Raw genomic sequence first — 27,827 nt, 5'->3', positions numbered from 1 at the left:
ATTTTAGATTTATACTAAAAGTACTTACTTAGAGAATTCCTAGTATAGTCTTTAAGATAATATATATATTTTTAAGTTTAATATTACTTAACTAATATTATATTTTAGAAAATATAAGCCTATAATAATAATATTAATTTTTTTAATTAATTAGAAGGTAATAGTATAAATAATTAAAGATATATAGATATTTTATAAAATTTCCTTAAGGAAGATAATAATACTAGGATCTAGTTATATAATAAACTAGAATAATAGTAAATAATAGTCTTTTATTTTACTAAGTAATTAGATTTATAGAGGATTTTATATATAAATAGGTAGGTTTAGACAGGTTTAGGACTTAGCGTATATAGGCTAGGCTAGACTAGACTTAGCGTAGTTAGACTTTAGACACTAGGGGGCCGTCTATAGACAGGTTATAGATACCTTAGGGGTATCTATGGACGGACTCTGCCAAGGTCTATACACTATATTAAATTAGGGGTTCTAGGCTTCTTTTACAGCACTTGCGATGAGCCCAGAAGCTAGTCTAGTATTACTAGTTAAGTGGTATTATTCTAGTTATCATACCTGTGATGGGTTATTCTGTATCAGGAGCTATATTCAAACTTCAGATATCTGACCATGAATAACATATGGAATAAATTGTGTATGTAGAGAGGATTAACTAGTTCTGGAGAATGGTGGTAAAACTAATTTGTTCAATTTGTACACAAAAGAAATATTTATCATCCCAACTAAAACAAACAAGAAAAAGGCTTGCGCTTGGAAGACATTCTAATTCAATAAGATGGAAAAACTTATTCCTTTAACGACGTGATTGAAGGGCCCCCAAATTTTCCCCACTGCCCCCAACAGTCGCTTCCTGCGACGCCAGAAGGTAGTCAAATCCATGGGCCTTAATGAGACCAAACCATTTCAGTACGGGCATCGGCTCTAGGTCATGCCGATGTCCTCGCTCCTGCTGGATGTAAGCGGCCAAGTCGTCCGTGTAGGCGGCCAGGGAACTTTCATAGTGCGAAAAGTGGGTTGCAGCAGTAGCAGTAGACGAAGAGACAGCAGAATCGATGAGCGACAGAGCAATCTGCTCGCTAGGGATCAGGTCCACACGGCCGGCCCAGACGCTCATGTCGGGTGTCTTGCCAGTTGTATCCACGTACTGGATGAACGCGTCCATCAACCGTTGTTTCTCAGAAGGCTCTTCCTGTGACGCGGGGAGGAAGCGGTAGGTGAAGGATGGAATGTCGAATTTGTCCGTGGAGCGCTCAAGAATACGCTCGCCGGCCCACTTGCTAGCAACGTAGCCCTCGGTTCCATCCACAGGGGGCACATGGGCGGCAGCAGAGCCGGCATCTTCGGTCGCAAGTATCTCGGGGAGAACACCCATAGTCGAGATATAATGGATGGGCACGCGGTGCGCGGCGGCCATCTTGACCAATTCCTTGATAGGGTGGACATTGCTGGGGCGCAGCACGTTGTAGTTGTCCCAGAATGATCTGACGGCACCCAGGTGAAGAATGACATCCGCCTGGTTTGCTAGCTCGCAGAATTCATCAACACCAAGCCCGAGAAGTGGAAGAGATAGGTCGCCGGGGTGATAGACCACATTTGGAGCAGAGAAAAGCGGGCGTGCACGGGGCTTGTCTCTCACAGCGACGCAGTGAATCTCAGCCACGTCGGATCGGGCCGCGAGCTGCGGGACAACGGATTGGCCAAGGAAGCCAGTTGCGCCGGTGACCAAGAATGTTTTGGCGGCCGTTGTGCTCTTGGGTTGGAGGTTGCGGATGAAACTGGGGATGCTGGGCGGGGCGGTCTCTTGATCCCAGTCGATGGAGTCAACAGTGGCGCTTTCTTCGATACTGCGCGCCATTTCGCTGAGGGTGCCAGCACCGAGTAGTTTGACGAGCGGAAGCGCAACGTTGAATGTCTGGCGAATGCGGGCTTGAAGACGGATGACCAGGAGGGAATTACCACCGACGGCGAAGAAGTCAGTTGAAGGACCCAGGTCAACCCCAAGTTTGTCAACATTGTTCCCCAAGATATCCCGCCACACGTACTTGAGTTGCACCATAGTCTCAGTCAACTCAGTATAGTCCTGCTTTTGGAGAACGCGGTCAGGCAGTGGCATCTTTTGAATTGCTTTGCGGTCCACCTTAGAGTGGTTGCTGAGAGGGAACTTGTCAAGCGGGATGGCCATCACTGGTATCATGTACTGAGGGAGAGGAAGATGACCAAGCAAGTTGTGCAGGAAGGCTGCCTTGTCCGAGACATCGTGCTTGGGCGCGAACACAACATGGGCGACCAGAAATGGCGAATCGCCATCGCGCAGAGTGACGACAACTTCTCGCAACGCACCGCCCGCGGCGGAGACGATGTTGCTTTCGATATCGCTCAGCTCGATCCGAAGTCCACGAACCTTGACCTGCGCATCACCTGCCATTCGGCTATGGAAAACCATGGCTCCATCGTCTTGCAAATGGCCAATATCACCGGTACGATACATCCGCGTCCAGCCGCGGGCGACATCATCGGGTGTCGCAAACGGGTTCGTGACGAAGTGTTTGCCAGTGAGTTCCTGGTTGTTTAGATAGCCACGGGAGACACCGGCACCGCCTAGACAAATCTCTCCCGGCATGCCAATGGGAACCGGTTGCAGCTGCTCGTCAACGACATAAGTATAGTAGTTGGGGAGGGAATAGCCACATGGAATCCGGCCCATGCTTTCCAGAGTCTTCGTCTTAAGGTAGGGGATTTCCATCTTATGGGAAGAAATGGAGATCTCGGTTGGGCCATATGAATTGAAGAAACGGAGCTGTGGGAGCGCAAGGCTGGCGAATTCTTGAGTGACAATTGTAGTTAGCTGCTCGCCACCACCGAAAGCGAAACGCCAGATGTGTGCCTGGCGAAGGCTCTCGCTGCCGTATTGCATCCAGAGTGAGTACTCGGATGGCGTAGCCTTGGTATAGGTAATGGCCTGCTCTTGGATGATCTTGGTTATCTCAATCGGATCACCTCGTTTATCAGCGGGGACAATGTACACCATGCCTCCGTTGCAAAGGCCGGTATACATTTGGTCCGAGGAATGATTGAAGGTAAAGGCACTCTGTTGCAAAGCGCGCTCTGCCTTCAGTCCCCATGTCTTGGTATATCCCTCAATCTCGTTCCGCAGACCTGAATGAGTGACAACAATGCCCTTGGGATTGCCCGTTGAGCCACTGGTGTATAGTATAGCTGCGGTGGAGTCTGGCTCTGAGCGGTTGGAGACAGGGGACTCGGCTGCGTCAGCGAGATCCGAGACATTGATGATCCGGGAACCTGGTGCCACTGCTTGTAGCTCTGGGGCCTCTTCTTTGGTGGTCTCATCAGCGAGGATGGCGTGCGGCTCGCAATCCTTGGAAACGATGGTAAGACGGGCCAAAGGATTGCGGAGGTCCAGTGGCACATAAACGGCACCAATGCGCATGATGGCAAGCATGGAGCATGTCCAATCCGCCGCAGGCTGTTGGAAAACAAGCACTCGGGAGCCTTCATGCACGCCAGCGTTCAGAAGGGCCTCGCTTATCGCCTCTATCCGGTTAACCATGCCCGAATAAGTGAGGACCTTGCCAGCGCCGTCCATCAGAGCAACCTTGTCCGGGTTCTCCTCAGCAATCTGGTCGATCCGGCGGGGGAGCGTTGGAGGCCAGCCAGAGGTCAGGTTGAGACCTGCAAAAGAGTTAGTATATTCAATTTAACGACATTGAATGGTAATGAACGAGGCTCACCGCGCCCGACTTCGACTGCTTTGGTTAGCTGGGTATCGTTGAAGAGAGGAGTAGTCTCCAAAGACACTGATGCATCACGAGTGACAGCCTCAAGGAAGTGGACATATGTCTTCAGCAAAAGGTTTGCCGCCGTTAAGTCATAGAGACCGCTCTGTACTCGAATCATGACCAGTGTATCTGTAGCATTCCAATCAGTGACATCCAAGGTGATGTCGTACGCTGTCCGTCCAGGATGGACCTCTTGGAATTCAAATTGACAATTACCCCAGGGGTACTTTTGCTGAATGCCCTGGCGGTAATCCAAAAATGCCTGGAACAATGGACTGTGCAACGAAGAGCGAGCGATACCCAAGTCTGTAAGTAGTAAATCGAACGGTAAGCGCGAGGTGCCTAGCGCTGCGTGAGCCGTATCTCTGGCTTCCGCAACTGCATCACCAAAGCTCTGCTCGGACTGACGGCGGAACCGAAGGGTCAGAAGATTGAGGAAAAATCCAATGCTGTCTTCCGTGCCGGTTTCATTACGGGCGGCGTCAGCAATGCCAATTGTAAGGTCCTTGGTGTCATGCCCGGCCAGACGGAATAGCATGGCCTTGAAAGTAGCCAGGTGTAGATGGAAGGGGGTAGACCGCTGTGCTTTGGATACAGCTTTGATCCGCGCGACTAACTCGGGCTCAAGGTCGCAGGCCACCTGGTGGGTATCGAAACCTTTCATAGGCACTCTGGAGCTTGTACAAGCCATTGGGAGTAGTGGAAGAATAGGAGGCTGCTCGCCGGCGGGGAAGACCTCCTGCCAGTATTTGAGGTGATCGGTCATCTCACCCATATCAAGGGCTTTTTGCTGAGCCACCGAGAAAGCAGGATACTGTCGGGGAGGCGCTCCGAGAGATTGACCGTTGTAAGCCTTTTCCAGGTCTTCAATGAAGATGTTGAAGCTGGCGCCATCCATGACAATGTGATGGTAATTGATGAGCAGATAGTGATTTGCCGATGACAGCGTCAAAAGAACCATGCGCATTACATCACCTCTTTCCAGATCGAAAACATGTTCCTTCACCCTCTTATACTCGGCAGAAACTTCTGCTTCGGATATGATCTTCTTGCGTTCGAGTCGCAATGGGGAGCTGCGCAAGACCTTCTGGTAAGCCTCACCGGCATCGGTCTCACTTTCGACAAAGCACGTGCGCAATGATTCGTGCCTCGTCGTCACAGCGCGGATGGCTCTCTCCAGGGCACCGACATGCAAGTTGCCTGTGACATGGAACTCGAAGACCACGTTCGGCGTCGTGGGGTCTTCGAGCAAGTGCCGCAAAAACCAGAATCGTGACTGTTGCAATGAGAGGCGCTCACTCTTCAAGAACTTCCGGCGTTCCGGTGTCACTGGAATAGAGGCTTTAGGGAAGTCGCCCTCATCGGAAGCGATGGATGGAGTGGTTATGGTTGTCTGAGTCATGGTAGCTGGCTCCCTTTCTGGGCTGGGAATAGAGTTTTCCCCAGATGTTGAGGCAGACTCGGAATCAATGCTCTGTTCCCGTGTCTGTGGCACCTCGGGCAGTGACTGCGGCTTGGAGAATGTCGCAGCTGGCTTGCTAGATTCAGACTCCTCGCCCCGGTTTCCAATAACAGCAGCAAGCTCCTTGGGAAGCTTATCAAAGGCCCCTTGGCACAGCTCAGCCAGAGAAGCGCCTCCGATTATCTTGAGAACAGGCACATCCGCCTTCAACTCCTTGGTGAACCAGGTTCTGACTTCCACGGCAACCAAAGAATCAATACCCAGTTCAACGAGAGGAGCATCGTGGTGGATTTCCTGATCTCCCAACTGTAGCATGACGCGCAGCTTTGTGGTAAGACATTCTGCGTTCTTATTAGTTTTCTGCTGATAGAATCACACGTAGGGTAAACATACCTTGCAATATATCGAGAGCCTCTCTCTCCGTGGTAGCCGTTGCAAGCTGTTGGCGAACAGGCAGTGCTCTCTTATCCTGTTCGTCAGATCCTGATGCTGAGGTGTCACTTTGCGAGACCATATGCGAGAAGAATGAGTTAGAGAACCAAGGACCTGTGACCTCTTCCTTCTCCTCGTCACCGTAAATGCGGAGCCCAGTGGTGACTGTGGGAATGTAGTCGTAATCATTAGGTCCTGGGTAACCGGCCTGAATGGCTTCACCAATCGCTTTACGTAGAACCGTCTCAGAAACGAGCGCCAGGCGGAGTTTCCTGAGCTGGTCATGGACACTTTGAGCAGCGGCCTCGATCAATCCGATACCTGTCACCTGGCCGATATCAATGGCAGAGGCGGCCAGGCCACGTCTTCTCCGCTGTCTAGCTAGTCCACCCATGAATGCGTTTGCTGCATTGTAATTGGATTGACCAATGTTGCCGAAGACGGAGGCGATAGATGAGAACATGACAAAGAAGTCAAGGTCCTCGGAGTAGAAGACATCATCCAAGTTCTTGGAACCGTCAATTTTGGGACCGAGGACTCTTTGCATTGACTCGGCTGACATATTTGCAAAAAGCTGGTCTTCGAGGATCATGGCTCCATTGGCGACACCAGCGATCGGTGGGCATGTCTTCCGGATCTCATCCACGGCACTCTGCAGTTTTTCCTTGTCGAGGACATCCATGGAGAGAATCTTGACGGTGGCACCAGTTCCACAGAAGGACTTTAGCCAGTTCTCGTCCACCTTAGGATGTCTGCTTGTCAAGCAGACACACCCAGCAGCATTCGATACCATCCATTCACAAATCGACTGTCCCATCGAGCCGGTGAGACCGACAAGAATATAGGTCTTGTCTTTGGAGAAGAGAGCTGGGGCATCCAAAGGACACACCTCGACCTCGACAAAGCAATCCACAGGCCATGTGATAACATTTGTTGCGGTCTTTTGGCCCAGCGCTTTAAGGGAGTCAACCGAGGTAACCAAGTCCTCAACGTCATCTGGGACGACGACCGCCCGAGAAACGGCATCTTCGAGTCGGCCCGCCAGACCTGCTTTATTATACGACACAGCGAGTGATGACGACTGGTGTCTTATGGCAGTTGAAAGGCTGATCCGACTGCATCGCGAAGGCAAGAATTGGTCAACACGCAGACCGGTCTCGCTAAGTGAGGTTGAAGCAGTCAAGTCGAGGAAATGTGTAGGCTTGATTTGATGGAGCCTCTCGCGCACGCAATGGTTGGGAGTTCGTACATCCAGGGTGATCCACGATGGGTCTCGCTGTTTGTCCTGTCCATCGCATGTGAATTCGACGCGTACTGCTCTAGCGGCAGCTTGCCTGGACAGGGCCGCAACGAGGAATCGATCCTTCCCAGAGCAATGAGCAAGAATGTGACTTGCAGTGGGGATTTGATGAAGCAGGGAGTCAGCCAGGAGCTCACTCGCAACGGCGATGAGAACGCTGTCAGCCTCAGCTTTCGAATCCGCTACTACACTCGCAACTGGAGAGACCTTAGAAGAGTGGGTGGTCGAGACAAAAATGCGCATCTTTCCATCTGTGCCCTTGCCGGCGCCGAGGTACAAGAAAATTCCCTCCAATATACGGATCGCCATCACACTTGAGGCTTCGACTTTAACGGAATCTCCAGAGTTCATTTTGCGCTTGCCACCAACGAGCTCCACAAGGGAGGACGGCGGAAGGACGGTGATGTTTGGGTGAGAAATCGGGACTGTCTTGGTGATGACGCGTTTAGACGAGTTCAGTCTGGCGTTTTGCTCATTGTTCACCACCAGCCGAGGAATCTTCAGCTTTCCGTGGTCAAGGAACACCTCGGGCTCTTTTGACCAAAGCAATGCAAATTCCCGGTGTTCCCGATCGCCGAGTGCCGATGGCGGTGCCTCCCACTCATCTAGAGCGCTCTGCTGCAGAAGGTACTCGGCGATAGCCTTGGCCGTATTGTGCTGCAGATCGGAGACATCCAGAAGGTTCCAAGTGATTTGCCCGGCCTCTTGTCTGAGAGTGCGGGTGAAACCAACACTTGCCATGTGGTATGGGTGGTCTGTGTGGGCGCCTTGCGTGACCCAAACGATTTGCTTTGCCAGCTCCACCATTCGCTTCAGGCCGTCCATCTTTTCAGGGGTCATATCCTTGAAAATTGCGGAGTCAAGATCAACCAGGTTCACGAAAGTACTCATTGGGTTCAACTGCAGCGCCTCATCCTCGGTGGGTAGGCCATTGAGAACGATCGTCTCGCCGCAGAAGCGCCCTAGGCTCTCAACCACCTCTTCTCCAAGCCGCACGGTCTCAAGGGTCCCATTCCCGAGAATCACCAGGCTTTCGATATGGATTGGTGGCGAGGGGATGGAAAGCGGCCGACGAAGAAACTCCACTCGATTATCCACGGCCTGGGACGCCATGACTGAGAATGGAGTAGCGACGCGGTCCATATCAGAAGTAGCAGCATCAACTCCACCGAACCCGTTCTTGCGCAACGCGGAATGCCACATCCCTAGTGTCAGTGGTTGCCGGTCAGTGTAGCCATCTTTCTGGCCAATCCGCTCACCAGAAATGCTAGCTGCGGTACTAAAGCCCGGGCTAGTCGGCTCCGACAGAACGAGATAGCCACCTGGCTTGAGAAGCTGTCGCACATTTTTCAAGGTCGTCTGGAGCGATGAGGTGGCAGAAAACACGTCGGATGCGATGATGATATCGTAGGAGTGAGGTTCACATCCTTCCTCGGTGGGGGCCTTTTCAATGTCCAGTGCCAGGAACGACAACTTGTCGCTGTGTGCATTGAGAAGTTCTTCTGCTGCGGCGAATGAGTCCTGGGATGCATCCGAGTAGGTATAAGAGGAAAATTTCCCCGCGATGCCTTCAAGGATCGGATTGGTGGCGCCACCCGTTCCAGCACCTTATATATGGGTTAGCTAATTCGAGGAGTGTCAAATGCAGAAAGACTGATCTTACATATTTCAAGGATACGCGCGTGTGGATAACGGTGTGTTATCTGCGACACCATACTTGCGAGGTTCTCAGCGGCAGTTCCATCAGGCAGCGCGAAGCCAAACTCGGTTTTAGTGAACATGACAATATCTTCAGCCGCAGTAGCGGGTGCGAAAGGCTTGAGAACGATGTCCTCCACGTGGATCATGCCATTTAGGGCGTCTTCACTAAGAAGATCGATACTGGCAGTGAATCCCTCTGATTCGGGATCGAGCGCTGCGATAACAGGAACTTTAGAGCCGGAGGTGGGGAGGGAAGCACACACTTCCGGGTTGATGCGAATAGCTTTCATTCCTGTCGGGACGAAGAGCGATGCAAGCCGTCCATCACCCGGGGCAGAGTAGGCGAGGATAGATAACTGGAAGGCAACATCGAGAGTGCTTGGGTGAACCAGGTAGTCAGAAACATCCGCGTCTGTGTAGGGGTACGAATCAACCAGAGCGGAAGATCGGTTGAGTCTGCGCTTCGTTTCAGCCAAGGTTTTAAACGGCCCGCTATAGTGATATCCGAGCTCAGCAATGGCGGAATAGAAACGGTCGGGATCAATGTTGGCCATGTTGTGATCGTCCGATGGTAGGCGAGTCAGCGCTTCTACATCTTGAATACCGAAGACGATCTTCACCGTTCCGCTAGCCATGAGTTCCATATCCTGGTCTGATCCCTTGCTGAGAACTGGGACAGAGTAGCAAGCGAAATGCGCCGTAGCGGTTTGGTCCGGGAAATACTTCACTCCCGTCAGCGTGACGAGAGTTTCAACGCCCGAGTTGTCCTTTTCCTCGAACGTGAGGGCGCGCGGAATGGCAAGGTCATAGAGCTCGAAAAGCTTGACCGGGCTGTTTCCAGCAACATGTCTCGATGCCTCCAGAGCCATGGCAATATAGCCTGCAGCCGGGAAGACGGTGAGGCCTTGCAACTGGTGGCCGGCTAGCCAGGAAACCTCTGATGGCTTGAGAACATTCAGCCAGTGCAGCTCCTGTGCATTGGAATCGGTAGAAAGGAAGCCAAGGATCTCATGGTGCGGGTGCTTTCGCGTTCGCATTTTTCTCGATATGCGCGACTCGCTCCAGTGAGAGCGTCCATGGTTCCATTGGTATGAGGGCAGCCCAGTCACTAGCTTGGGAGGGTTTGATTCCTGCGTAGCCATGGCCTTTATAAATGACTGGAAATCAACCAGTTGTGGGAGTTGAGTCCACACGAAACCCAGTCCCTCAGCGAAAGACTCGATGTCGTTCTTCCCACGGTATAGAAGACCAGTGTAGGGAAGAGGGGTAGTTCGCACGTCCGATACGTTCTGCAAAGCCGGGCCCTTCAGTGCCGGGTGAGGCCCGACCTCGACCGCGAGGTTGATCTGTTCGTCACTGGCCACAGCGTTCTTGACGGCATCCGAGAATAGCACCGTGTTGGTCATGTTGTCCCTCCAGTAGACATCCTGAAGTTCGTCAATCGGCTCCATTGGTTCGACTGATCCCGTAACGCTGGAGAACCAGGAGCAAGCTTTGGATCTCTCTCGGTTGATACGGATATCGCATGCTTGTAAGGCCTTGACGTATGCCTCTCCGCATGGGAACATGTGGTGCGAGTGATAAGCAGTGTCAACCTTCAAAACTCTGGCGAACTTTTTGCTATCGTCGAAAACCTTCGTCGCGCGCACGACGGCGTAGGCATCTCCAGACAAGGTCACACTGGCAGGAGAGTTGTGGGCAGCGATGGCCAAGAGACCCTTGAAAGAAGGCAAATTGATGAAGTCCTCGGCATCTTCCAACGAGGTACCAACTGCGAGCATGGCACCTTTTTGGCCGGTCGCTTCATTGCCAGCTAGGCGAGCATAGAGTCCACGATAATAGGCAAGGCGAATCGCGTCGTGGGCGGAGATGAAGTCAGCCGCATATGCCGCCGCGATTTCACCGGAGGAATGCCCCACGACAGCTGCGAAGGTAATGCCGGCAGCCCGGAGAAGATCAATGAGGACAACCTGGACAGCAGTACATAGCGGCTGCGACAACGCAGCCTCAGCAATGCGCGAGACGTCGGCTCCAGCCAGCATCTCCTCTCGGAGGCTCCATGTCGGACGATCGGCCGGTGGCAGCGTGTTCAACGAGGTTTCAAGATCTTGAATCCTCTTTTGAACAAATTCCGACTCGCGGATGAGATACGCGCCCATCGATGGCCATTGGGCACCCTGGCCGGTAAACACGCCCAGAAGGCGAGGGATGGCCTTGGCGGAGGCGCGGAGGCCAACAACGGTCGCGGGATTCTGCTGCACCTCTGCCAACTTTTTTCGATCTTCGACGCGAGCTGCTCGATTGTCAATGCCGAGAAAGCTGCCTTGGTCGACAACTGGCTTCGGCGGGAGTGTAGAGTCCACGCCAAGTCAGAGAGATTGATAGTATCATGGTGAATTTTCAGGTGGTCAGAAAAGGCCCGTAACTGAGCGATCAAAGAGCCTTCCGTTGCCGCTGAAAATACAAACGGGGTCAAAGACGGACCGGATGATGCAGGACTCGCGGGGGGGTTGTACGACTCCAAAATGGCGTGGGAGTTGGTGCCACCGAAGCCTGTCTTTGTCAGCATCTTGAGGCTGCCAGGATAGACGAAACATCTCCTGTGGAGTAGTATCCTTACCAAAACTGTTCACACTCACTCGGCGAGGAACTCCCTCTTCTAATGCAGGCCAAGTGCTAAGCTTTGTGGGAACATGCAGGCCCTTATAGAACGGTTCGATCTTGGGGTTGAGGGTTTCGAATAGCATGTTCGGAGCCACCAGTCCGGCCTGAATCATGCCAGAGGCCTTGAGAACGCCAGCGAGACCCGCGCAGCCCTCAAGATGTCCAATGATGGTCTTGATTGATCCCACATACAGAGGGTACTCCGAGCTGGTAATGTGTCGACCGAAACAGTCGTGGATAGCGGCAGCTTCCCTTGGATCTCCTGCCTGAGTACCTGTGCCGTGGGCTTCAAAGAACTGTTGTTTGATTTGTGTCAGCGTGCCGGGCACACCAGATCTAATGGTGTAGGGCATTATTTCTACTCACCTGTGGCCGGTCGCGAGGGTCATTCACAGGGTCTAGACCAGCTCTCTCGTACGTTTGGCGGATCAGCGCTGCCTGGGCATCGGAGTTGGGAACTGTAAGCCCATTGGAAAAGCCGTCTTGGTTGGCCCCGGTCTCACGGACAACACACTCGATGTGATCTCCATCGGCAATTGCATCACTAAGCCGTTTCAATACCACGGCTGCCACGCCCTCGCCACGGGCGTAGCCATCCGCATCTGCATCCCACATCCGGGAGCGGCAGTTGGGGGACAACATCTTCAGCTTGCTCTCGCCGATATACATCTCCGGGTTGAGAAGCACTTGGGTGCCGCATGCCACGGCGATGCGCGATTCGTTGGCACGTAGGGTCCTCACACCCTGGTGCAAGGCGATCAGACTGGACGAGCAAGCGGTATCGATGGTCATGCTGGGCCCATGCCAGTCAAAGAAGTATGAGACCCGGTTGGAGATGATTGCTCGATTTGTGCCAGTTGCGAAATAATTCGGCATGGTGTTGTGGTCCCGGGTCAGGGTATCATTGTAGTCGGCAGTCATGGTTCCAGCATAAACTGCCGTGTCTGATCCCCGCAAGGACTCGAGAGTATGACCTCCCGCTTCCAGGGCTTCGTAAACGGTCTCTAGCAGGATGCGCTGCTGGGGGTCCATCGAGTCTGCCTCATTGGGGCTGATGTTGAAGAAGGCTGCGTCGAATGAACGCACGTCTTCCTCCAACAGGTAGGATCGTAGGACATTGGATGTGCCATGATGGCTGCCATCTGGGTGGAAAAAGGTCGTAGCATCGAATCGCTCCGGGGGGATGTCCTTGCCCACGTCGCGAGGATTCTTCAGGAGCTCCCACAATGCCGAAGATGAACTGGCACCTCCAGGGAAGCGGCAGCCGCTCCCCACTATAGCAACAGGTTCGGGTTGCGTAGACGACATCTCTGAAGACTGAATGTGTGTTTCTATAGAAGATAAATTCCTTTTGTGTTGGAAGGAATGGAAATTCGGGAGGAGGAATTTAATTGAAGTTCCCAAGGGTTGCGAAGTCTATGGCATGGGTATTGCAGTAGTTGGGCTCGTGTATAGCTCGAATGGCAGGCAACAGAACCAAGTACTCTATTATTAAAGATCTTTGAGCCCCGTTATGGAAGTAGATTGCGTTCGGACTCTCCATTGATTAATTGCCCCTTATCATTGTCGCCGACCAGCGACTCAGATCAAAGGTTTCATATGCCCTCTCACTCTCCGCCGACACAACCAGTGGAGACGAGCCCCGACACAGACGGTGCTGGTTGACCAATAAGGTTAAGTTTTGGCCTGGGAATTCTCTCCGCTATCTAAGTAGGTGATTTACTGGGAAGTATCGGATCCGCCGAATGTATTTTCAGCCGAAAGGGTTGCATAGCATGCAGCAGGACACGAGGCTATAGGTCCCTTCCATTCAAGCCTTACGTACAGTTCTACTAAACCATGACTTCCCAAGGTACATGATTTTCGGCGAATAGCCCATCCCTAGAGGGTTTAAAGGGTAGCCAGGCTCTCACTGATTCTGCCTGTTTGCCAGATTCTTGTTCGTTAGGTCATGTTGTAGAATATCCATCCACTTGTCATAATGTGTATTATTTATTTTTTTCACATGTTCCTCCATTTGTCGAATTTCTCTATATTACACGTCCCATGGGACAGAGGAAGGACTACCTATGGTGCTTGTCAAGATGCCGTGCTGGTCATTCACTTTTGAAAGCACTACTCGGCAATTGTCGTATCCTAGTAACCGATGATCACGTCTTATCTTCAACCTGTCTTCGGTGCTTATTGACATTCTCCGATCTGCTTGCCAGATGTGCACCCGGGACTCACATGAAGATTTCTACCACAGGAGGGAATATATTAATTTCTAGAAAGTAAAATAGAAAATGCCTTTCTCGTTCATTCGCAATGTCTACCCACTCACACGCTACCGCGCACGGTGCTCTCACAGTCTGCTGCTAATTGACATGAGCAATGTACTTGGAAGTAGGCCTCAATCCGAGTCCACTCTTCTCATATGCCATATCAAGCATCCTCATCTGCTTGATCGAATCCTCCCTCTCAATCCAGTACTGAGTGGGGCGACCCTTAATTCGGTTCACAAACTGTTCTAGCTGGTACCGGAACGACATCCAGTGATCCTCGCCATCAAGCTTGGAAATCTCGCCAGTAGCGTCACGGGGCTTGTAGGCCTTCTGCGATTGCTTCTCCGTCCACTTCTTGATTAGTTTGCCATCAGTCCTGTCCCGGATCTCAAAGGATTCCTTGACATCAACTCGATGCCAGAAGATAGCGTGACACCATCCATTGATGGTCACTTCACGAGTGACGAACTTCTGCTGGGAAGGAGGGAGACTGGCATCCGGAGCCTCAACCTTCTTATGGGTAACCGTCGCGTAGGATGGGTGCCAGAAAGTGGGGCCCTGGAGGGTGCTGTATGCCTCGCCGATTCCGCCGTTCGGGAAGCGGAACTTGGCCTTGAATTCATAGTCGCAGTCATGGTGGACACCTTCGGTGAAAGCTTTGGTGTCGACGGAGAAGCACTCAACGGGCTCGTCGTCAAAGATAAGACGCAGGGCGGCGAAGTTGTACGTTCCCATTCCCATCATGGTACCACCCGCAAGGTGGTGCTTGAAGTGGATGTGGTCTTTGGTGACCATCCACCAGGGAATCATTGAATAAGTATCGACATGAACCACATCGGCAGGAGTGATCAGTGAACGGAAGATGGACCAGATGGGGTGGAAGCGATAGTGGAAAGCTTCGAGCAGGACCGGTGCGTTGGGTTGGTCAAGCTCCGGGAGGTTGAAAAGAACCTCGGCTTCCCTGGCGTTAGATACCGACGGCTTCTCAAGAAGAACATGCTTGCCGGCTTTGATGGCCTTGACAGCCCATTCAAAGTGCAGGGCATTGGGCAGAGGTACAAGAATGACATCCACATTGGGGTCGTCGAGAAGTTCTGGCAGGACATGGTCAGAAAAAGGAATGAAGAGACGAGATGCAGGAGACTACTCACCCTGGTACGTGTCCATAACGACGGGAATATCATTCTTCTTGGCGAACTCGTCCGCTCGCTTTCGGTCACGAGCAGCCACAGCGTAAAGCACCACTTCGGGATGCATCTTGGCGGGAATGGTCAAGGTCATACCACTGCGAGTTGTCAGTCATGGCTATACTGCAACGATGTTGGCTTCGTGTCGAATGCTACTCACGCTGAATTTGCCGCTCCCAGAATACCAAACTTGAGGGCATCTTTACTCTTCTCGATCTTGGGCGGATCAAAGGCCCACCAGATGCGTAACAACTGCGATACAGACATTCTGGGGGGTTGGGTTGGAGACTTGGATAGAGGCAGCCTCAGGCAGAGTATACGCTATACGCGCAGTAGTGGGGGGAGGGGGCGGATTTTGCAGGTTGTGCAGGTTTTGTGTTTTTGATTTGTGGAATGAGCTGAGAATGAAATGTCTACAAAGGAAGGTCAATAGACGCAAGGCATGCTGCTTTACTTTTCTTTCACGTTCTTACAATTGACGTCGGGCTTTTACTCCTTAATTCGACACTACTCTTCGGTTGGCCTATCCGCCGGCGCTGGAATACCTACATCCCAGGATGTCACCATCCAATGGGTCGATCCCATCAATTAGCGCCGACCTTATCTTGCAGGAAACCGCACTATCAACAAAATGGCGGAGCGAAATGGCCGAATCTAGACATCGCTTATCAAACATGCTGACGTAAAAAAAGGCCGAATTTCTGAAACCAATCTGAAGCCAATCGGTTGGCACAAAAGAGGCCGATCAATTCGTTTAAACATGAACATCGCTTTAACAGATCTGACTTGGTGTGATACGACGTAGGAGACGTAAAGTTACCGCTTCAATCAAAAGATTGGAATGGGGCATGATGGTTTTACTTCTTCAAGTGTGGAATGTGCATCTGCTGCGGTCGGTGATTTGATTTCAAGCAGGGATGTTTCTTTGTTTCTTTCAGCCCCCAATTGGCGTGATTGATAAGCCTCGGCCTTACTGAACCCCTAGTCCGATGCATCATGGACGGGTTCGATCTTAAGTACCTACGCCGACTGTTCCCTAATGCCCCAAATTGAAATTCCTCATTGAACCTTCCGTCTTCTGTTTTCCCATTCTTCCTTTATCCAGCTTACCCCGATAACCCGACATGTCTAAAGTTTACGCCATTTTCGGTGCCACCGGTCAGCAGGGCAGCTCAGTCCTCAACCATGTCCTGAATGACCCAGAGCTCTCCCAGCAGTACAAGCTCCGCGCCGTCACCCGCGATGTCAACTCCGAGAAGGCCCAGGAGTTGAAGAAAAAGAATGTCGAGGTTGTGGAGGGCGATATCTCGAGCTCTACCTCTCTGGCCACGGCCTTGACAGGTGTGCACACTGTCTTCGCCATGACCACTCCTTCCCTCGGCCCCGACGCTTTCCAAGTCGAGCTCGGCAACGCGAAACGGATCGCCGATGTGGCTGTGGAGCAAGGCGTCGAATATATTATCTGGAGCACTCTTCCCTCCGTTCGGGATATCTCCAAAGGCAAATACACCGCGGTCGTCCCCTTTGATGCTAAGGCTGCCGCAGAGGAGTATATTCGCACACTTCCTATCAAAAGCGCATTTCTATCTCTTGGGTCATTTATGGAGAACTACCAGTCGCAACCCTTCCTATTCCCCACAACGGCCGATGATGGTACTTATGTGATGGCCCGCCATATATCGCCCCAGGCGAAGTTTCCTCTACTTGACGCGGTCGATGACGCCGGCAAGTTCGCGGGGGCTATCCTTGCTGATCCCACCAAGTTTGAGGGAAAGCGACTCCACTGCGCTACAAAGCTATACACTATCACAGAGATCGCCGCTCTCCTATCCAAGAGCTCTGGCAAGACCATCGTCTACAAGCAGGTCTCCGTCGACGATTTTAAGGCAAGTTTGCCTTTCTTCCAGGATGTCTTTGCGGAGGGCTTTAGCCTCTATGATGAGTATGGATACTTCGGTCCTGGTACGGAGGAGTTAGTTGCTGAGGCTGCGGCGGTCGCCCGGGGCAAGCTCTCCACTTTCGAGGAGTACCTGGAGAGACACCCCTTCCAGCTTCCGTAGAGAACACCTTCAGCTTGCATAGAGCAGAACACAAAGAAATACAAATACAATTAAGTTTACCATACAGCAGTGAAACTTCACGGTGCCTAGACTTGATGAACTGCATACATAGACTGAGCTTCACCGCGATCGGCTCACCATTCCGTAGTTTGAAGATTACCATGAAATTCAAGTTACTACGTACCTATTTCTTAATTCTGCTTACAGGTCCAATGCGAGCAGGGCGTAAACCCTAGAAACCCTAGAGAACGAGAGCAGAACCCTCAAAATGACGGGCATCTAGAAGCGCAGTATACTAGATGGCAGTTGTGTGAAATGGATATAAAAATGCAATTCAAATACTAGTATCTAGCGAATCTATTGCACGTCGGCAAGGCTGCCCATCATCATCGTAGTATTTGGAATCCTGTTCGAGTCATAGTTAAATAGGTGGTCACAAGTTTTTCCCGACCCACTTTTAACCACCACCATATTCCAATATATATACATAGTACCCTAGGGAAGGGAAAGCAGCCTCGTCAATAAAGAGCTAGGCTTGATCAACTAATAGTAAGTAGTAGGTCGCCGTCGAGAAGTTAGCCATACTGTGGCACACAAATAACGTAAACAAAACCCTTATTAGCTCTCTTTCTACTTCTTGTCCGCCGGCTGACCTGTATATATATGCCTTGAAACAAGTAGGCACCGACATTACTAGGGGGATGAATGGTGGGGCGAGGTCACCGAAAAGCTAAATCGGTTAGCGAAGATGATTTCTAAGCAAGCCTAGCAGTATGAATGACGTTGTAATGAATATAAAATGGGTTGTATCATTTAAATTTATCATATCTTCGTAACGGAGTAGTCATATCCTAGTAAGTAACAAGAAAGCTAGTGAAAGCCAGGTATACTCTAAAGATCTATGCTCTAAAGCCCCAAAAGCACCGGTGATAGGTGAATAGCAGCAAAACGTATACCAAAATATCTCGAAATCACAAGACTGGCCACCATGGCTGTGGCCTCAGGGACCTGTCGATCTTCACCCTGACGGGGTTTATAAACGGAACCCGTTGGAACATTCTAGTGTTGTTCAAAGCCCGGGATAGCTGAGCCCTGTTGCCCACAGATCGTCGCCTTGGAACAAGGAGTCGGCGTAGAGATGACAAATAACAACGCACAGCCGATGTTCCCTTTCGGGTAAGGTGTAGCGAAACAAGATTATTAAATCGTTCCGCCCCCCATTTCTCTTGGGAGACTCCCATGATTTTGATTCTCATGAGATATCATGCTGCCTAGAGGCTACATCGCAGGGTTTGACGCAGGTGGGTGAGTCTCCGCCGCACCTGGTTTCTGAGATCGTTCAACACGTCTCTGTCCCTGTCAAAGGGGTTCCCAACTATCCCCGATATGTCAAAATTCGGGTTACTCAGCCCGGCCCCCCCGTGCAATTTGAAAGGACTGTGAGGTGCTAGGTAGGCATCGACGGCTTGCAATTGGCGCTCAATGAGATAGGAACAGAGCTGTACGACTAGCACTAGCCGTACGTCTCCCAGAGCCGGTACATTTGCTGATGGGCCTACATCGTGTTGTATCACGATGAGCACTGCCACATATATCTCCAGAAGTAGTACATCGCAGGCCAAAACAAGGTGGTGAATGGCTTGCATAGTGCCTTTTCCGTGATTCTGATCTGGATCGAGTCGAGCAGAAGACTCAATGCCATTGGGCGGCACAGACGACACACCGTCTTGGCCAGAAACACCCATGAACGGCCTGTGTGGTGGAGTCATGGAGGGAGAGTGGAAAGGGTCAGTCACCAGGTTAAACTGCAATTGTCCCAGGATTTCCAACAGCCTGTGCGAGGCACAAAAGGCTTCTCGCAGCATTCGACTGGTTCCATATGCTGCAGGGACCAGGGTCGGATAAGGGACCTGGTTATTGGAAGTGACATGGGCTAGAGAATCCTCGTTCACGCTCCCAAACCCATGGCCATGAACGAGCCATGCGCTGACGAAGTCGAAGGCCGAATCATCAATCAAGGCGGATCGTTTGTCATTCGTGGAGTGGAACGAGGACGCTTCTGCTGCCTTGGCCATATTATAGCTTGCGTTCCGCAATGAGGCCAGGTTTGCGCTGAGCTGGGACAGCTGTTTCAGGGCGACACTGGGCATGGGAGTCGATTTGTCCAGACCCAGGTTCATCAAGCCACCACCCACGTCGATTTGGTCTCTGCCGCTGCCATTGTGATTCTGGTCCATACCACCATGAGGCTGGGGATGATCATATGCATGGAGGTTGGCGTGATTTGGAGAAAAGTGGAGTTTGTCTGGAGAACTTGGATTGGGTCCATGTTGTGTGCCATCGTTGCAAAAGGCATCGATCGAGGTCAATAACTTGTCCACTTGACTGGCGTCCTGGGTGCTCCACCCGGTGTCCAGTTGCATATCGTCCCAGGTCAAATGTGCCAACGCTGGGTCACTTTCCATGACCCCAGTCAATACGGGGTGTTCATCCCCGCATGCATTGGCCACTGGAACCGCATCTCCATTCATCATGTTACTGTCCTCGACGTTGACGTAGCTACCTGATGCTTCTCGATGTTAGACCCCTTCCAATTGCCTAACTGATCCGAACTAGGATTGATAAGGACCTACCAACAGGTTCGGAGGACTCGGCTGGCGGACTTGCTGGGTGGCTATTTGCAGACGCGTTGGCTGCCCCTCGACGTGCCATACCATTTGGCCCACCCGACCGATACATCGTCGGACGACCCTTGGGCAAACTGAAGCTGTACACACATTGTGCCCGTTTTCGCAGGCACCTGTCGCATACGCCGGTGTTGCTTTCCCGGATACACCGGAGTTTCTGCTTGTGACATCGGTCACATGACTGTCTATGAGGGAGGGTGGATGGGGCAGGTGGTGTTTCTGCAGCTGCAAGCTCCTCTGCAGGTGGTGCCATCGTTGATGGAAGGGGGCTCGAGTGCGATTGCGAACACCAGATCTCCGAAACACTCCAAAGGAAGATTTCAAGGTACAAAGTGAAAAGGTGAAGACAGGAATAAGCCCATATAATGCTATTGAACGGATAGGATTTCACCCATTCGGCCCCATTTGGATATTTTCATTCCTTCAATCACACCTTTTCAGTCATGCATGCATCGTATCCGCCTCAGTGGCTGGTCTTAGGTGGGTCTGTTCCGTTCTCACTGCCTCCTCGTATCATGATTTGGTAGTGTGCGCGACTGTTGCAGTCTGAAGAAAGCTGTGTATCTTCGAGTAGACCCCACGATCTACAAGGCCACCAGGTCCTCTGTCGACATACCGCGCTCGAAGGTGGAAAACCGCACGATCTACGATCCCCGTAAGACCCATGATCAATCCGAAAAAGACCCGGTTCTGCGAAAGCAATGCTTCAGGGATTCGAGAGCACGTTAACTAATCGAGGTAGACTGGTTGTTCAGGACCAGATTGGGACTAGCCGAACGAAGGGAGACCTCTCGCTCATCTCTCCTTCTTCTTGCCCTTCTTTTCTCTCTCTCTCTCCTTCCCCCACCCCCTTCCCATTCAATGCGGACTAATCCTCGTATTACTAAAAATGGCCAATAGACTCAATTCTCGTGAGCTCCGCTCTCCACACTAACGGCGAGCCCTGAACTTCGGGTTCGGGGGTGCTCGGCCCGGCCCATGTGAACAGATTGAGTGTTGATGGGATAGCGTTGCGCATGCATGTAATAATCTTCGGAATACGTGCTGCAGCACAGACTTTAAAAAACGCGGGATGAAACGAATGGTGGCTTATCAAACGTCACAATCAACCATCAACTACGTGGTTTCCTTTTTTGTGATGCCCTATGATGCCCCATGATACCCTTTGATAAACCAATCCTTTGATAAACCAATTACCCAAAAGGGAGTGGTGGCAACACACCTGGCCACCTGCAAGGAATTGATTTGGAATTTCTGCATGATAATGATGATGATGATGTGATATTTCTATTATAGTCTAATGCAGCTTCCCACGTTTCGGGCCCTATATAGACTTCTGAGATGACTAGATACCGGCCGTGCATCCTCGTTAGGAGACCGTAGAAGTTGCGGGTTGTATTATGCCCCACCTGCCGCGTAGACTTTGCATCGCCATGCATAGGCAGGTGACCCCTGAAGGGAAAGCCTCACAAACCTTCAGAGAAACTTCCAACTAAGCTACGTATAGAGACAGCGAGAGGGAGAGTTATGAATGAGAACTGTGCTCCATAAACCCCCTATCTCCCCCTGGCAATGGGCGTGCAATCCGGTCCAACAACCCCTCCGTCGCGGTCGTCCTTTAGCCCGAGGGATAGAGGGTTCGGTGGCTACCGGGTTCAAACCGGTGATACCTTGTTATAGATGTGAGCTGGGCCTCCTACCGCTAGAGATCTCTTCAGTATCGGCCATGGGAGGCACCACTAAGCCACCTTGGAATTTCTGCATGAGGGAGGGGCTTGCTTAATCGCAGCTCTGGTAGTCATATTGAACGAGGCCGTCAATGGAATCAGCATGCGAATGCCTGTGAGGTGGAGACACCGGTGTAACGTGGGCCCAAGGGACAGGGTGAACTCCCACATTTCTCGGGTTGTTGAGAATGCGGGTTGCCATATCTGGACGTAGCCGAACGCGTGCTTGTCGATCACGACAAACAACACCGCGCCTCTTTCGTAAGATCTGGGATGTGTTGGCCGTACCCATCCTCGACCGTTTGGGCGGGAATCAACCAGCTGCAGCTTAGCAGCTCAGATGTTAGCAGGGTTGTTGGCCCTGCTCGATCGGGTGTATCCACATTGCTGATTGGTCTGCATAGTGTCTGGACTTCCTCCTTGGCCAAGACAGACCCCTGGCATGGCGTGATGGCTGAAACGATTTGCTAGGCAAATACATAGCGACATTTTTCTTTCTTTTTTTCTTTTCTTTTTTTCCCCAGAGATCTGTTTGGTCAGGGAGATACGCAAACCTCTTCCTATAGGCGAACTATTGACAAGATTTACGCGACGATCGAATGCTACGTCGGCAATAAACAAAAGTACCAAGCCATACTGAGCTAGATAAATTCTTCTGCAGTTGTGGCGGATAAGAAAGTCGCGGATAGTGTGAGTGGTGGTGAATGGATCGCAGCACGAAGGAGGACCGTTGATAAAAATCGCCGGGGAAGAAGAAGGGGCTGATCTCCGATTCTAATCCGAATGATCGCCCTCCAAAACCACCAGAGCGCCAGCCATTCAACTCGGTGATTACAAATGGAGTCACACCACCGAATCCTTGGCTGCAGACGCCCGATTGGACAGATGGTGCTTATTGGCTCGGTGATGGGAATCTATACATCGGGGATTGCCGAAGCCCGTGCCTCCGAGGCCGACCTTTAGAGGTCTTTGTTCTATCTGTATTCTATCTGTAATTTAGTGACACCTCTCATTATCTGTCCAGGGGCTCAAACATCGATTTCTAAGCGGCATGTAGGGATCACCGCTGCCCCTTCGAGCTTTGTGTGATACTTAGTTGGTGACTGCATCAGAGAACCATCAAGCGTGGAAGGATGAAGCACCTGAAAAGACAAGGTATCTCCCTCTTGGAAACGTGCCTGTATAACAAGAACTCACACTTTCAATTAGGATAAAGTTTTTTTTCTTTATTTCTCGATTTAGACATTTTTTTCACCCTCCTCCGAGATATTCTATAACCGGATCATCTTCGCCTCTTCGCTTTGAACCGCCTTCACAGTATCACACAACTTCAGATCTAGACGACGGGTTCCGAACCCCCCAAAATGGTAGCAGCACTGGAGAAGGAAGTGCCCGGTGATACAGAAACATCCAAAGAAATCCCGACCGATAGCAGCGACAATGAGCAACCAGCACCTTCAGAGGAGACCGATCCCAAGATGGAATACCCCCAGGGTCTAACCCTAGTCCTGCTTGCTGGAGCGTCGATCATGGGCGTCTTCTTGATCTCTCTAGATCAAGTAAGTGAATCATTCCCCGACGCTCGAGGAAATGTCAATCCGATCAATCCCACGATCACTAACACACCACGACAGACGATCGTCGGCACTGCAGTACCCAAGATCACCGACGAATTCCATGGTCTCTACGATGTTTCTTGGTATGCCGCCGCCTACTTCATGACCTTTGGCGGTCTCGAGGCCACATGGGGTAAAGCCTTCAGGTATTTCGACCTGAAGTACACCTTCATTCTTTCGATGATCATATTCGAGATTGGCAGTCTGATCTGTGGTGCCGCACCCACTTCCAAGGCCTTGATTGTAGGTCGCGCCATCGCTGGTTGGGGCGGTGCAGGCATCTCGGTCGGAGGAACCAGCATCGTTGCATTGAGTACGCCACCGAAAACGCGACCGATCCTCATGGGAGTCATTGGGCTCACCTATGGTCTTGCCGCCGTGCTGGGTCCCTTGATCGGTGGTGCCTTCACTGACAAGGTCACTTGGCGATGGTGTTTCTACATCAACTTGCCGATTGGAGGCCTCGCCGCTCTGCTGGTACTCTTCTTTTTCCATCTACCCAGTGCTGCCAAGCCCCCGCAGGTGAGCCTCAAGGAGAAGCTGCTTCAACTCGACCCAGTGGGTGTGGTTCTGGCCATGGGAGCGATCACCTGCATTCTTCTGGGCCTTCAGTATGGCGGCAACACTCATCCCTGGAACAGCAGCGAGGTTATTGGCTTACTCGTCGGGTTTGTTCTCATCACCATTGCCTTGATCGGGTGGGAGATTTATCTGGATGAGTATGCCATGCTACAGCCGAGATTGTTCAAGCGAAGATCGTTGTGGAGTGTCGCCCCGTACCAATTCTTCTTCATGGGCGACCTTATTCTGATCCTCTACTATCTGCCCATCTATTTCCAAAGTATCAAGGGTGCAAGCCCGATCGAGTCCGGTGTTGACAACCTCCCCATGGTTATCTCAGTCGCCATCTTCTGCGTTGTTGGTGGTGTCGCGGTCTCCAAAACCGGCCATGCAGCGCCGACGATGCTCGTTGGCTCGGCGATGGCCACAATTGGGATTGGTCTACTTTACACTCTCGACATGGACACTGCAAGTGGAAAGTGGATTGGGTATCAGATTTTGGCTGGATCTGCCATCGCCTTCTCCGTTCAGAACGGTCTCAACATTGCTCAAGCCAACGTGGGCCCAGAAGATATCCCAGCCGTCACGGCCAATCTTTACTGTATGTTCCAATGTCACGTCCGCGTCGAAACACTCGCTAACGCTTTTTTATTTTTATTTTTATTTTTAGTTTTCCAAACCGTAGGAGGCGCATTTACCACCTCATCAGGACAGGCAGCGTTCATCAACAGATTGTATGCCAATTTACCCCTCACAGCTCCTGGTGTAGACGCAGCCCTTGTGGGCGCCACGGGTGCAACAGAGCTCCGAGATGTGTTTACCTCCGAGCAGCTCCCTGGAATCCTTCTTGCCTACATGCGAGGACTCAAGGCTACCTTTGGGGTTGCAATCGGCATGTCTGGTTTCGCCTTTTTGTCTACCTTTATCATTCCTTGGAGCAGACTCCCGACTCATGCACCAGCCAAGGACTCGGAGAAGGATGAGGCGCCTCCCATGGCCATGCCTTGATATCCCTCTGATTTGAGACATATGGTTGAAAACCAGATTTTGTTTCATCGCCGCGGCCGTCGAATCTGGGAGTTGCGGTGGCCGTCAACGGCATAGGCTTACAAAATTGCATATTTCCGTCGCTTTAAGTTGCTGTTGTTGTACAGGGAGCCTACCATATCTGCGGGCATTTTCGTGGTGGTTATCGGCATATATAATTTATGATACCTCCAGTTCGGTCAGATGGATTCTTGCCTTGGCCGCTGTCTACTACCTGTAGCAGATACACTTTCAGATAGTCAGAAAGATCATCTCCTTTTAATCAATCCTACACAATTCACCTAACAAATATCCATAGAGGTTCTTCAGGTACTCCTTCATATACTATGACATTTCAAGCTTCCTCTAGTTGGTATGAGATATATGACCAACTTATGGAAAGGTAGGTAGCGATTATGAATAGCAACTCTTGAATGTATTGGAAAATTGACCGTGAGAGAGATTCAAGGAGACCGTGGGCCAAGCCCCAACACTGAATCTGGATGGGATGAGCTGTAATGTCGGGAAAATGATGATCGCCATCAAATTGACTCAAACGGTACCTCCAAGGTTGCGGAAGATCTGCTATCATGTACATACCAATCCCGTCTTTAGATTACGTATACTTGGGCCATATCTCGGATATGTCCTGTAACCTCCGAGTCACGGGTATTCTCATGGGTGTTTCAACCCCCTATGAGTTCAGTAGTATAGTTCATCAGAATCAACACTCTTTTCATCTCATCTTTGCATTACCCCTTTCTGATGCCGTTACTCTTATTGGCTGGTAAATGCAGTGTATTTCCATAGGCATATAGGCCATTCCTGTTATGTAACTATTTCTGTAATTTATAGACAGTGCAACCCAATGCACATACAAAATAGAATACCTGCCCTGCCCAATCAGGACTAGAGTGGGTCCAAACGGACTCTAACCGTGTATATCAAGTCGGTTTCCACCATCTTTCTCTCAATTGAGATACTCTACCACCAACCCTTATCGCACTCCATCAAACTGCGATGAGCAAGAATGAGAAGATGGCTGTGAAGATCCAGGTGTGATATGGGACAACGCATTTACTCTGGTGCTTTTCGGACTGGGTCAACTTTGGGGGAGATGGGCCGAGCCGCCCGTGTGGGGCTGGGCTACTTGCCCCTCCGCGACTCGTCAATCAGTGCCGATCTTGCAGGACTTGAAGGCCTTGGTGATACGGTCTTTTGATTAGCAATCTCGCGCTGCTCGGCCTTGGGAATCTGCGAGCCAGTGTTGCTACTGTCTAACAGCGGCCACTCACCCCAGGTAGGTTGGCAAATTGTTCATGCAAGACTAAGAATGGCCCGATAGTCAAACAAATCTGTCAAGTGAAGTGGTCCCGCCAGTACTGAGCGGGACCTACCGGCACGTAGCCAAGTCCAAGCCTTACTCGAAATCGCTAGTATTTTGTATGGAAACACGGCCGCAGGGGGTGCCATTCAACCTGGCACCCAGATAGATTTATGATTTCTATTGGATTATCCGCATACGCTGCCATACCGTACTATATCCTAGGACTCTGTCAACATCGTAACAACCGAACTTTTCGTTCCCTCTTTTGAGCGGACATTTGAACGAATGTCCGAACGCAGCCCCCCAACCTGGAAACGGACTACTCTAGGTAGACTCGGCGGTTTTTGACGTCATAAATGGCCGACTGCTCAAATCGGTCGTAGTGGAGCCAAGAATGTGTTTTAAGTTGCATCGAAAACAGGGGGTTCACATACGCGATAAACTAGCGCGAGATCGCGTACTAGTTTCTATTGCTACGGCTTATTACGTTCAAGACATACAGTCTGCACATGTGCGTACCCTCCGGCACCATCTGTAGAACTAACATTCCAGAAGATTTTTTACTCTGTAAATGGAAACAATTCGGAGTGTTCGGGAATTACCAACTATCAGACGAATAGCAGAATGGCCCCCAACGAATAGGAAACATCTTCCTATAATCAGGTTTAGCCAGATGCCCAGGTGGCACTGTATATCATTGAATAATTGATCCTGCGTATGTGCACGAGACACTGGCTTCCAAAACTATGGAACACGAGTGAACGAGTGAGTCTATGCCATGTCACCTTTATCTCAGGCGATGGCATCAGGCTGCAAGCATAATCGGCTCGTTAGACAGCTGCTTCATCCCAGTAATAAAGTGATTTCCATCCTCCGCACGCTTCTGGGCATCCTGGTAAGAGGACCTTGAGGCGCGGACCGCCGCACCCCCCTTCTTAACATCTCCTCGTGATACCCTGCGACCGCTGTCTTCACAGCAGTAATGTCACGGACGTCCCCGTCAGCATCCAGCTGGCCAAGTACCTTGGCCAATTTAATCGCATCGATGAAAGCATGGAATGCACCTTCGCCGCGGGACGGGGTCATCGCATGCGCCGCATCACCCAAGAGCACGACACGGCTGGAAGGGAGACTGTCGAGTTCAAGGTCCCGCCAGATATGTGGCTCTTTTCGAATCCCCTCAGCAGTGGTCAGTTCGAAGATCTCACGAAGCTTGGGCGGCAGGCCCGCCGTGGTCTGGAGGACGTGGCTTAGCTTTTCCTGCTGGGTGGATGTTTGAAGCCAGTGCTGTGAATCGTTGACTTCGGCATCGGGTTGCATGAACATCCAGTAGAAGCGAGCGGACTTGCCATCGGGGAGTACATAATGAAGGCCGACAAAACCGATGAAGCCGAGTTCGGGGTTGATGAGGTTATACGCGCTGTGACCGAGAGCGAGTTGGCGTTCAAAGGCCTCACCTGAGAGGGTCAGTTCGCCCACGATGGCACTGAGCGGGACGACCTGGAGGAGGTCGCTGCTGGGACGCTGGAGGAGGTGTGTTCGGACTTGATGAAAAGGGGGTTAACAGTTAGCTGAACATTGTCGATACATCGATGGGTTTCTCTGTTGGGCTATCAAATTGGAACAATGTACCGGGACTATACACCCCGTCGGCACCAACAACAATGTCACCCTTAGCACTCGTGCCATCTTTAAAAAAGACCTCTACGCCTGTGTCATCACGATGAATTTCAGTGACATGCTTGCCCCACTGAATGGGAAGATTGGTCAAGAGCCACTTCCGAAGCCGAGAGCGCTCGGCACGGATGAATGGCATTTCAGGAGAATCCTATTTGCTCGAGACCGCAACTGGCGAGTTAAAGGTAATTCCTAACTTCGTATGTTGAGCCGCTGTAATCACATACCTCGAATCCAAACCCATGGTCCTTGCCAGCATAATAATAACGGAACTGAGCCGGAATGTTCAACGGGGCTAGGTGGTTGGTTGCCTCTCTCACA

General features: G+C 51.2%; 5 protein-coding genes across 5 annotated transcripts; 2 read left to right on the top strand and 3 right to left on the bottom strand.

Annotated features, from left to right (window-relative positions):
• Positions 1-13,731: 13,731 nt before the first annotated feature.
• N7482_010817 (Gfo/Idh/MocA family protein) lies at positions 13,732-15,092 on the bottom strand (the record flags this gene model as incomplete). The annotated part of the gene is made up of 3 exons (XM_056692931.1): positions 13,732-14,732; positions 14,790-14,923; positions 14,986-15,092. The coding sequence occupies 3 exons, from the start codon at positions 15,090-15,092 to the stop codon at positions 13,732-13,734; spliced, it is 1,242 nt and encodes a 413-aa protein (XP_056538132.1).
• An 857-nt stretch (positions 15,093-15,949) lies between these two features.
• N7482_010816 (NmrA/HSCARG family protein) lies at positions 15,950-16,885 on the top strand (the record flags this gene model as incomplete). Its single annotated transcript, XM_056692930.1, has 1 exon — positions 15,950-16,885. One exon carries the CDS (start codon positions 15,950-15,952, stop codon positions 16,883-16,885), a length of 936 nt encoding a protein of 311 aa, XP_056538131.1.
• Positions 16,886-18,156: 1,271 nt separating this feature from the next.
• On the bottom strand, positions 18,157-19,825 carry N7482_010815 (Zn(II)2Cys6 transcription factor domain-containing protein; the record flags this gene model as incomplete). Its single annotated transcript, XM_056692929.1, has 2 exons — positions 18,157-19,454; positions 19,519-19,825. 2 exons carry the CDS (start codon positions 19,823-19,825, stop codon positions 18,157-18,159), a joined length of 1,605 nt encoding a protein of 534 aa, XP_056538130.1.
• A 2,838-nt stretch (positions 19,826-22,663) lies between these two features.
• Positions 22,664-24,484, top strand: N7482_010814 (MDR family MFS transporter; the record flags this gene model as incomplete). The annotated part of the gene is made up of 2 exons (XM_056692928.1): positions 22,664-24,077; positions 24,147-24,484. 2 exons carry the CDS (start codon positions 22,664-22,666, stop codon positions 24,482-24,484), a joined length of 1,752 nt encoding a protein of 583 aa, XP_056538129.1.
• A 2,188-nt stretch (positions 24,485-26,672) lies between these two features.
• N7482_010813 (Monooxygenase FAD-binding) lies at positions 26,673-27,645 on the bottom strand (the record flags this gene model as incomplete). The annotated part of the gene is made up of 2 exons (XM_056692927.1): positions 26,673-27,373; positions 27,462-27,645. 2 exons carry the CDS (start codon positions 27,643-27,645, stop codon positions 26,673-26,675), a joined length of 885 nt encoding a protein of 294 aa, XP_056538128.1.
• Positions 27,646-27,827: the final 182 nt, after the last annotated feature.

The sequence above is a fragment of the Penicillium canariense genome (assembly GCF_028826845.1).
Source record: "Penicillium canariense strain IBT 26290 chromosome Unknown utg000009l_segment0_segment0, whole genome shotgun sequence".
Taxonomy (NCBI): domain Eukaryota; kingdom Fungi; phylum Ascomycota; class Eurotiomycetes; order Eurotiales; family Aspergillaceae; genus Penicillium; species Penicillium canariense.
This window is presented reverse-complemented; position numbering and strand designations above follow the sequence as displayed.